This window comes from Neophocaena asiaeorientalis, unplaced genomic scaffold (assembly GCF_003031525.2).
Source record: "Neophocaena asiaeorientalis asiaeorientalis breed wild unplaced genomic scaffold, Neophocaena_asiaeorientalis_V1.1 scaffold65, whole genome shotgun sequence".
Classification (NCBI taxonomy): Eukaryota; Metazoa; Chordata; class Mammalia; order Artiodactyla; family Phocoenidae; genus Neophocaena; species Neophocaena asiaeorientalis.
In genome coordinates this window covers 18,284,933-18,296,584 of record NW_020173215.1, presented here as the reverse complement: position 1 = coordinate 18,296,584, position 11,652 = coordinate 18,284,933, and the positions used below count along the sequence as shown (strand labels likewise).

General features: G+C 45.2%; 1 protein-coding gene across 1 annotated transcript in view; it reads left to right on the top strand.

Moving 5' to 3' along the window:
• Positions 1-11,652, top strand: part of HTT (huntingtin) — a 135,895-nt gene that overhangs the window by 733 nt on the left and 123,510 nt on the right. The window contains exon 2 of the mRNA XM_024745086.1: positions 11-42. Within this exon, the coding sequence (XP_024600854.1) occupies positions 11-42 (32 nt within the window). The remainder of the gene's footprint in view (positions 1-10; positions 43-11,652) is intronic.

The following is an 11,652-nucleotide window of genomic DNA, read 5'->3' as shown; positions in this document are numbered from 1 at the left end:
GCCGCCCGGACCGGCCGTGGCCGAGGAGCCGCTGCACCGACCGTGAGTGCGGGCCCGCTGCAGCTCCCCGGCCCGCGGCGACAGGGCCGCCCCGTGGTCCCCACCCAGTTCCCCGGCCCCGCGTGGGTCTCCGGCTCTCTGCAGGCGCAGGGAGCCTCGCCGGCCTCTCCCGGAGGCGCCGGGGCGGCCCCGGCCCCAGTCCTCTGCTCTCCCGGCTGCGAAGTTAGGGGAGGAACCGGGGCTGTGTTGTGAGCAGAGCTCGGCAGAGCCGAGGCCGCGTCCCGTCCCTCTTCTCCTGGTCTGAGAGGAGGAGGGCTGGGGGCGCAGGATGCTCCGGGAATTGGAGCCGGAGTGATGCGGGGACAGTGGTGACATCATGCCTTGGGACGGCGGGCTGGAGGGCGGGGGAGCGCGCGCGGCCCAATGGAGAGCCTCCTGCGAGGGCCCCTTTAAGCAGCCTGTGGCTCGGGGCTCCAGCCTCAGGGCATTTCGTGTCGTTCGGAATTCGCAGCAGAACGTTGAGCGTCAGGGAGAGACCGGCTTGTCTCAGCTCATGTTGGCCTGCGGGCACTTGAATGAGCTGTAGTTGCCAAGTGAGCGGTGAACTGCCTAGACGGTTGTTGTTCACGCGTGAGAAGCAATAAAACTGGCTTAAATATTAGGAAGAGTTGACTGCCCTTTATTGCCTGTCCTCAGTTGGAAACAAATGACGTGTTGCCGAGGGAGAGGTTAATCGCTGGGGGCGAGTGATGTCCCTGTCACGCGTGTCGCAGTCCAGCTTTGCCGGAGCAGTGGTGTCTGCGGACCCCACGCACGCTTCCTGTTGCTGACATCTGCTACTGTTTGGAAGCAGGGGGGTCTCCGTTGCTTGTGCCAGGGAAAGTTTTTGCAACAGAAGAAGAGAGACCATTAACGACACCGTCTAAGAGAACCGAGTACTTTTCCCTGAAGTCTTGTGTGCTGGGTGTTCAGCAGAGGTCAGGGTGTGTGCTCTGCTGCAGTTCGGGCCTTTCTTTCATCTCGGGTCATTTTATTTCTGATCTGGGTGTGTACAGGATGGCATTTAACGAGGACAGTTTTCACGAAGCAGCCCCTCTAAGAAGCGTGCCTTCTTCAAGCTGATTCGTTTTTAGTAATGTTTTCTTCGTTATGCGTCTGATAGGATCCTTGCTGTGTCCTGAGGTTGGTTTCATTAGAAACTGAGAATTTGGGGAGTAATTTTGGCTTATCTGTTAAAATAAAATCTGGAAACAAATTAAGTTTTCTGCTAAAAGGTGAAAAACCTGTTTGGATACTTACAGGGGAAGAAAGTTGGTTTTTGTTTGTTTGTTTTTTAACAATTTGACTTTTCTCTGCAGCAGGTGATTTATAACCGTAACTACCCATTCCAGACTTTTATGGTCGTGCTTTTCCTGGAGTTAGATGTCGTGGAAGTCCATGCCCTGGGTGATCTCGTATAAAGGCGGGAAGCACCAAGCAGGGCTCTGGGTGGGAAGGAAGGCCTTACTTCCGTCCCTGTCTGCTTGTTCCAACACTTGGTCAGTCTGAAAATATGCTTTCTGTTTCTTATGCTGATTTGACAGAACCTGAATTAGCTTATCTTCTTCAAAATATGGGTGTAAAGAGGTTTTCTTCTTAAGCCAGCTTGACAAAGTAGATACATTTTGTTTCATTATTTTATTGTAAGGAAATGTATGATTGACTTATTTTTAAAATTTAGTCTATCATTTTTGCATAAATAATACATTAACATGGTACAAATTCCAAAATTGCAAAAAGGTAATTAAAATGTCTCTCTCCCGTTCCTTTCTCCTGAGTACCTAACTCCATTCCCAGAGGCAAGCTTCCTCCTTGTGTATCCTACCAGATATAATCTATGTATTGTATATATCAAGATAGATTTTAAATTTTTTAAAAACAAAAGTACTTCAGAATAGTAACTTTGAAAGGTTCTTAGCATGCTCTGAAATCAACTGCATTGGGCTTAATTATAGTTATTTTAAATAAAATGCATAAATGTTACATTTTCATGTACTTTGCTGTTGAGAAAGCAAGTATTCATTAATTTTGAGTAACGAACTCACTGCTTACAGATTTGGATCTTGGCGTTTCTGTTCAGATGCTTCAGCTGAAAAATCCATGCCGCAAAGTAAGATTGGCCGAAAGCAACTAGAAAGTAACTGTTTTATTTTTATGGCCCTTGCTCTCTGTGGAACTATGGTGTCACCAGCCACGCTTGGGCTTCAGCTGAAGGATCTGAGTGCCTACTCCCCGCTCAGCGTATGGGATACAGGGGTTCCGGGCGGTACTGGCTACAGTCTCAGCAAGGCTGACGTGCAGGGGAGTGCCAGAGCTTGGCAGGGTCCTAACTGCAATTATGAGGCAGTTGACATTGGCCTTTAGCACTTTCTCACTCTCCTTCAGATTCCCTCCTAGTTTTTCTCTGATTTTAATTATTTGCTGAATGTCTAATGTGTGCCAGCCAGTATCCTAATAGGTGCAGGGCTACAGCCATGAACAGATAAAGCTCTGCCCTCATGAAGCTTACATTTTAGTGAGGGACATAGACCAGAAACGGGATACATAAGAAAAATACACAGTATGTTGGACGGTGGTAAACAAAGGAGGAACAGCAGCAAAGGAGGGAACGGGGTCTAGGAAATGTCAGGGTTAATAAGGTATTGACGTTTTTAGATAGGGTGTCCAGGGAAGGGCCACTGAGATGGTGTCTTTTGAGTAAAGACCAGAAGAGAGTCAGGGATTGCCATAAAGGTATGTGGAGGGGCGTTCCAGACAGAGGGAGCCGGTCCAAACCCCGCTGATTGAGGAATAGTGAGGCGGCAGTGTGGCCCGTTGAATTAGCGAGAGGGAGACTCTTAGTAGGAGCTGAGGTCAGAGAGGTAGAGAGAGTGCTGTACCAGATAGATCAGTAGGCCCTCCCTTCAGGGTGGAATAAAGACAGTGGCATTTATTCTACGTGAGGTGGGAAGTTTTGGAGGGTTTGGTCCGAGGAGTGGCAGGATTTGAGTTCCATTTTTCAGTGAATACTGGCTGAGAGCTGAGTGAAGGCAGCATGGTGAGGAGCAGGAGACCAGCTGGGAAGCGAGCCACGTGCCCATGTGAGATGCTGGTGAATTCTGTCAGGTTGTTGGCGGCGGCAAGGTGGGAACTGACTGAATTTTGAAGGTAGAACCAACAGGACTTGTTCATCTCTGTCTGCTAAGCATGATATAATTTAGCCATAGTTGGTGTTATCAGCTATATTCAACTGCAGGTAACAGAAAACTCTGCTGCCATAACTTAAATAGGAAGGAATTTATTATAAGACAGCAGTGTCTGCTTGAGGAAGCTCACCAGTGATTAGGGACCCAGCTTCTTTCTTATACTTAACTTGCAAACCCTCATCCTCATTCTTTCCCATTTTTTAAGTTGGGTTGTCTTTTTATTGTTGAATTGTAACAGTTTTCATAATATTCTGGATACTAGACCCTTATCAGATACATGATTTGTAAAATGATACTCCCTTTCTTGGGTTGTCTCTTCAGTTTTTTTTTTTTTGGCCGTGCCCTGCGGCTTGTGGGGCGGCTTGTGGGATCTTAGTTCCCCGACCAGGGATCGAACCCGGGCCCATGGCAGTGGAAGTGCGGAGTCCTAACCGCTGGACCGCCAGGGAAGTCCGTATACAGTCTTGATTATCATTAGTTTTTTTTTTAATTTTAAAAAAAGATTAATTAATTTATTTTTGGCTGCGTTGGGGTCTTCGTTGCGGTGCAAGGGCTTCACATTGCAGTGGCTTCTCTTGTTGTGGAGCACGGGCTCTAGGTGCATGGGTTTCAGTAGTTGTGGCACACAGGCTCAGTAGTTGTGGCTCGCGGGCTCTAGAGCACAGGCTCTGCGGTTGTGGCTCGCGGGCTCTAGAGCGCAGGTTCAGTAGTTGTGGCGCACGGGCTTAGTTTTTCCGCAGCAGGTGGGATCTTCCCAGACCAGGGCTCGAACCCGTGTCCCCTGCATTGGCAGGCGGATTCTTAACCACTGCGCCACCAGGAAGTCCCTACCATTAGTTTTGTATCACAGTTTCGAGTCATGAAATGTGAGTCCTCCAACTTTATTCCTTTTCAGGATAGTTTTGGCTGTTCTGGGCCCCTTGCATTTCCATTTGAATTGTAAGATCTGATTGTCAGTTTCTACGAGGAAGCCAGCTGGAATTCTCTGATGGGTATTGCGTTGAATCTGTAGATCAGTTTGGGGAGTGTTGGCATCTTAACAATATTAGGTCTTCTGATTCTTGAACATTGGCAAACATTTTATGTAAATAGTACATCTCTGTAGCAACCATTAAACTCTGCCATTGTAGAAAGGAAGCATCCGGAAGCACTATGTAAGTGAATGTGAGCCTCTGTTCCAATAACATTTTATTAAGGACTTTGAAATTTGTATAGTTTTCACGTCATGAAATATTATTCTTTGATTTTTTGGGGGGGGGGTCAACCGTTTAAAAATGTAAAAACACTTCTTAGACTGGCTGTAACAGGTAGGCTGTAGTTTGTCCACCCCTAGATTAGATATGATAGGACCACTTTGGGGAAGCATTTCTTTTTTTGGTTGCTTTTTGTTAACTAGCTTAAAAAAAATTACACATATACGTTGTAACAACATCTTCAAATAGCACAGAAGGTGGAAAGCGAAGTCTTCCTCCCTGGCTGTCCTAGTCTCATTCCCTAAAAATAACAATTGTTAAGTTTCTTTTGTTTTCTCTGATTTTTTTTTTTTTTTTTTTTTTTTTTTTTTTGCATGAATGAGCTCACACTCTATTATTTCACTTAGTATATCAAAGACATTGTTTCATAGCAGTACCTATCATTCTTATTAACTGCTATATAATACTGTAGAATTTCTTTTTAAAAGAGGACTTATGGAGATGTAAAGGCAAAGGTCTTACAGGGTCCTGGCTTTCCTATTCTCTCCTCCTTCAGAGGCCCCACCCCCATTACCTCTGGTCCCTGCAAGTGAGCCAATCACTCAGTAAACTACCTTGGAATGGAAGTCTTATTCAGACAGCAAGAAGGAAAGATTAACACAGTGTAAGATACTGTTTAATGTTGTGTTAACTTGAATCAGTTTGGGTGCTAGAATATGTGTTAGAGACGAGATATGCCATAGATCCTTGCTGCTCAGAGTGTGGTCTCAGGGCCAGCAATTTGGTATCACTTGGGAGCGTATAAGAAGTACAGAATCTCTGCCCTACCTTAGACCTACTGAATCAAGAGTCTGCATTTTAACCAGGTTTGTGAGCAATTTATGTGCACATTAAACCTTGAGAAGCTCCACTGTAGATGATCAGGACCTACTTTTCTGTTGATATCATATAATATAATATAATATGAAATAATATATAAAATTCCATCAGCATTTGGGAGGGAAGACTTATGTTGCTTACATCTGTCCAGGTGTAGCTGAGGCAGTATCATTTCTCTGTCCTAGGGCCATGGAGCATTTGTGTAGCTGTAAATTACGGTGTAACACTGACAAGTAAGCTGTCGTGGCATTAAGAGCTCCCAGCTACTGGGAATGGGCACTTAAGTGGGGACTGGACTAGATGACCTGGAAGGATTCCTTTCAACTGGGTGCCTGTTGTGTGCCAGGGCCTGTTCTAGGCCCTTGGGTTACAGCAGTGAACAAGGCCAGTGGTGTTAAAGACTATGGAGAAAGACAAAACAGAATAAGGGGGAGAGGAGCTTTGTGGTGGTGTTTAGGGTGCGAAGTGCACTGAGAAGGTGATGCTGGAGCAGGGGGAGGGGGGCGGGTATCTGGAGGAGGTGAGGTTGAGGTAGAGGGAACAGATGAGTGGGAGTGCTTTCCATGTTGCAGGAGTAGTAAGGAGGCCAGAAAGAGGAGATGAGGCCTGTACCCCAATATAAGGACTTTGGATTTTCCTCTGACCAGATGCTTACTTGTGTAGTCAAACAAGTGATATAGCTTACGATGCTAAGCCAACACCAGATGCTGGCTTGGAAGAAACTGGGTCACTTAGTCGTCGCTGGTGGGACTATAAAATGGACAGCAACTCTGGAAAGCAAGCAGTGTCTTGTAGAACTGAACATACAGTTACTGCATGACCCGGCAGTTGCACTCTTGGGTGTTTATCCCGGAGAAGTGAAAACTTCTGTTCACATAAAAACCTGTACACAAATGTTTGTAGCAACTTTATTCATAATAGCCAAAAACTAGAATCAGCTTAGATGTCCTCCAACAGGTGAATGGTTAAACTACTCAGCAATAAAAAGGAACAAACTCTTGATAATACATGCAACAACGAAGATGAATCTTGAGGAAATTATGCTAACCGCCAGTCCCCAAAGGTTACATACGGGCTGATTCTACTTATGTAACACTTTTGAAATGACATAGTTCTAGGAGTGAAGAATAGATGAGTGGCTGCCCGGTGAGAGGTGGGTGGAGGTACAGAGTGGAGGGCCAAGGGAGGTGGGTGTGGTTCTCAAAGGGCAGCTCAAGGGATCCTCATGGTGATGGAAGTGTTCCACATCTTGACCGTGGTGGTGGGTACACATCTGATGACGTTGTGTAGAACTAAATGTGCACATCCGCACAGATGAGTAAAAGTAAAACTGGAAAAATCTAAAGATCAGTGGATTGTATCACTGTTCTGGCTGAGACTGTTTTTGCGGAATGTTAGCATTGGGGGAAACTGAGTGACGTACGCACTGGATTTCTTCTATTGATATTTCTTGCAGTTACATGTGACTCTACAATTACCTCATTAAAAACTTTTTTTTAAGAAAGCTTTTTAAAAATTTATTTATTTATTTTTGGCTGTGCCAGATCTTAGTTGCAGCCTGTGAGATCTTTAGTTGCGGCATGCAGGCTTCATAGTTGTGGCACGCATTCGGGATCTGGTTCCCTGACCAGTGATCGAACCTGGGCCCCCTGCGTTGGGAGTGTGGAGTCTTACCCACTGGACCACCAGGGAAGTCCCCCTCATTAAAAACTTTAATTAACAAAGAAGGCCACCCTGGTGGACAGGGAGCAGGAATGAAAGAGGCTATTAAAGTAATCAAAGCTGATTGAAGTGATCACATCAGTCGGGAGGCTGTTGAAGTAATCAAAGCTGGAGGTGCCGGCAGCTTGTGCCAGGCTGGGAACAACAGTGCTGGTGGCAAGGAGTGGTCACATTCCTTCCTCTGGGGAGGAAGAGCTGCTGGGATTTGCAGACAGATTTTTTTAAAAATTGAGATTATGATTTACATATCATAAAATTCACCATTTTAAAATGTACAACTTTGTGGTTTGTAATATATTCACAAGGTTCTGCAATCATCACTACTGTCTAATTTCTGGAACATTTCATCACCCCAAAGAGAAAGCCCCTCTCCATTAGCAGTCAGTCCCCATTTTCCCTCCCCCAGCCCCTGGCAACCATTAATCTGTTTCTGTCTCTGTGGATTGGCCTGTTCTGGACATTTCTTGTGAACGGAATCATACACATGGGGCCTTTTGTGTCAGACCTTTTTCACTTAGCATAGATTTCATTTTGAATTGTACCTTCTTCTATTAGTAACTGTTAAATTACTAGTAAGAAAGGCTTTCACAGCCCTCTTCTGTGATATAGACTGTGTGGTGGGGAAATCGTAGGCCTTGCTTCCCCTAATCAAACAGTACTTTTTCTTTGCGGCCGTGTCGAGAGGCTTGTGGGATCTTAGTTCCCTGACCAGGGATTGAACCTGTGCCCTTGGCAGTGAAAGTGTTGAGTCCTAACCATTGGACCACCAGGGAATTCCCTTAAGCAGTACTTTTATTTTAAAATTATGTATGAAACATAATTCCAAAATGACTTTGGTGTTCCATTCCTTCTTTAAAAAAAAAAAAGATCCAAAAGTGTCCTAATCTTCTAGGAACACTCTCATTAGTATAGTACTTGGTGAAAGTTAAAGAGCAGCTGATGAGGAATCAGAAGACCTGGATCTCTGCCCGGCCATTTACTGCCCTGCTCCTGCAGGCGGGGCAGCCTCTAGACCTCACTCAGTTTTACTCATCGTGTGGGGTGTGTAGGCACCGACTCGAAAATGTGTATGTGACAGTACCTGTGACCACAAATAGCAAGACAAGTGCAAGATAGGTGATAGTTTTCAGTTCCTGGAGTGGTCAGGGTCCTCCCTTGCACACCCTCAACCTGGAATCAAATTTTTCATACATAGTTCTAAAAATAAGAATTTTGATGAGAGGGCTTGAATTCCCATTTTCAGAGTTCTTTGATAATCGTTTTAACGTGATTGTAGTATGCCTGTAGAGTCCTTGATTTTTATATTCCTCCTCCTTACAGATGCGTGTTTGTGTACAGATCACAGTTAGAGGGGGCTGACTGTGGTTTGTTTTCACTTTGAAGGTGGAGTTAAAATAAGCACGTTTACAAAAGCAGCTGAAGGATCAGGACTGTTCTTACCTTGTTTATCCAGCTCTCACCCTGCTCATCCAGTTCCTGCCTAGAGCAAGGCGGTTCCGTTTTCACCTTAATTTCCATACTTACTCTTCTCGTAGAACAAGTCAGTTTGACAACTTAGTTCATCAGCCTAATTAAATTCCATGGGGGAATGAAATAGTTGTAGTTTTCTTAACCTTCCAAGTTGGTTTATTGGACAAAATAAGACGGGAAGAAGGTATTTGAAGCAGGGACCATGGCATGTACGAGAACTGAGTTTGAAGGTGCATGACCAAAACGACTGAGTTGTTTCCAGTGGCCAGAGTTCCCACGCAGGTTTCCTGACGGAGGAAAGTAGCCTGAGGCCAGACTATACTGGGCCTGCTTAAGCTGGGTTGGTGTTTGCACTGGGTGGGGGTGTTTGTTACTTTTGGGCTACATTGCTGCCCTGACATCTTTCAGTGGGTAGTGTTGGAAGGGTTGTTTTTTTCATTTTCTGATATTTTTGGTTAATGCCTCTTTGTTGGGGTGTCTGAGGGTAAAGTCTGATCCTCACACTTTAAAATGTGGGTATTCTTCAGTGTGATAAAAGAGAAGATTTTACAGGATAAGTATTTTGGTAGCAGTCAGGTGGTTTGTTTTTATGCTCCTCACCGAAAATAGGTACTTAGTAATTATTGTTTAAATTTTAATAGCAAGACTAGTAACCACTGAAGACTTGACTGTCTCTCTGAAGAATCTTATGATTTTAGGGCTATCTGTTGAGTGTGGAAAGATGAAAATTTAAATATACTACGGTAGATTTTTTTTTTTCCCCCTCAAAAGTGTTTGGATTGTTGGAAAATGATTGTGGATGAGTTAGGAAGAGAAACTTAAAACATGTGCTTTCTTTGTAGCTGACCATGATAGAACGTGTGCTGCCCTCTTTCTGGCAGTTAAAGTCGTGAAAGTCAGGGTCATCAGACGTGTCGTGATTGATGTCTTGGTCACAGCCAGAGGGGCTGAGGGCTGCAGCTCGGACTCCACAAAGTGCTTGAGGGTTGCCCTACAGTTTCTCTCTTTTTTAAGCTTTGCTGTTTCTACTTTTCTTTCCATCTCTTGGTTATGCAAACTCAAGTTTAAAGCAATTATCATTTATCTTCTGAATCCTGTTTGTAAGACTGACTTAAGAACTTTTGAGTCCGTTTTAACGTGTATGTAACCTACCCTCCTACAGCAAAAGCTTACTTATCCATTCCTTTGTTGTCTGTCTGAAACACCTTCTCCAGTGTAGGTGCTGTGCTGAGTGCCAGTGAGAGAGACACGATATGGCCCTTGCTCTTAGTGAGTCTGTCATCCCTGGGGAGGAAATTGCAGGAACAGTTACTACCAAAGAGTGTGATGGAGGTGCTGGCTGACGGCCGGGCCTAGGGCAGGGTCCTGGGTGAATAAGGCAGGCTTTCCCCACAAGGAGCTCGGAGGAGGAGCTAGACCCAGACAGACAACAGAAGAATGTATTTTTATTTTGGTGGGTGAGACTGATATTTTCTCTTTGACTTTCTGCTAGTTTCATAAACTTTTGCTCAAGTTCTGGCTTGGGGGAACAGCACAGTAGGCCTTAAGGAAATCAGGCGGCAGGTGCGAGAGACACGATATGGCCCTTGCTCTTAGTGAGTCTGTCATCCCTGGGGAGGAAATTGCAGGAACAGTTACTACCAAAGAGTGTGATTGAGGTGCTGGCTGACGGCCGGGCCTAGGGCAGGGTCCTGGGTGAATAAGGCAGGCTTTCCCCACAAGGAGCTCGGAGGAGGAGCTAGACCCAGACAGACAACAGAAGAATGTATTTTTATTTTGGTGGGTGAGACTGATATTTTCTCTTTGACTTTCTGCTAGTTTCATAAACTTTTGCTCAAGTTCTGGCTTGGGGGAACAGCACAGTAGGCCTTAAGGAAATCAGGCGGCAGGTGCAGAGAGCTGTATTGCTTATTGTTACCTGTATTCTTGTGGTTTATTCCACACGTGAGGAGGGAGACAAGGTTCTTTTTGAAGCTCACATTTGTATTTATCACTTTTCTATTCTGACCATCGTTAAGTAGTGAAGTCCACTCAGTTTAGTGTTTCTCATCCTTTTTCTGATTACCGTCCCCCTAGGGATCATTTTAGACCTCACGGTAAGAGGCTACCCAGGGAGGGGCCACTACCTATATAGCTAGGAGACTGGGTGTATGCATTCAGTTCACTTAAGGCCTTGGACAGATTCTCACTTTGGAAAAGAGTAGTGGATAAGTGAGTTAGTCTGCTTCCTAACGTGCTTGGAGTGGTCAGTGTTCTTTAATTTTCTTGATGGCTGTCTTAAACTAGGTAACCTCTGAGCTGCTGTAATAGAGACTTTAATGTGGTGGCTCAAAGAAGAGAGCGTTTAAATTCTCATAGCGCTTTCTTCTTTAAATTGAGGTATTTTATTTATACACACACACACATACATATATATAGTAAAATGTACCCTTTTTAATGTACAAATCAGTGAATTTTGACAGTTGCATAGAACTGTGTAACTACTGCCACAATCGAGATTTAGAACAGTGCCATCACCTCCTAAAGATTCCCCCTGCCTCGTACCTCTTTGCTGTCAACTCCCCCCTCCTCCGCCAGGCCCCTGGAAATTACTGATCACCTTATGTTCCCCTGGTTTTGTGTCTTCCAGAACATTGAGATTCATCCTGTGTGAATCAGTGGTTTTCTGCTTTTTACTGCCAGGCAGTGCTCCGTCATTTGGCTGTGTCATTTATCCATCCACCGGGACATTTGGGTTGTTTCCATCACAGTGTTTTTGAAGTGAGTGACTCATGAGGGTGGGTGGTGAGGGGCCTCTGCCTCCTGTGGTCACTTGGGACTCAGGCTCCTTCCATCCTGTTGCTCTGCAGCCTTCTTGTTGTCTTTATCTGTATAATCAAAAACTGGGTGTTAGGAATGTTTGTTCCAGTCGGAGGGAACTAAAAGGGGGATGCCCAGGGCGAGCCAGCAAGGCAGAAGCTCCACCTACTACTTCTGTTCCCATTTCATCTGTGAGAACTAAGTCACCTGTCTATCCCCAACTGCAGGGAAGCTGGGCTGTGGAGCTTCTCACCAGGAGGCGTGTGTCTGAGAAGGGAAGCATGGCGTTTTGGTGGGTGACTAGCACTCTGCGACATAGCTTATCAGTAAGGGTCTCTTTTAGGAAAGAGACCAGTGGGAGACAC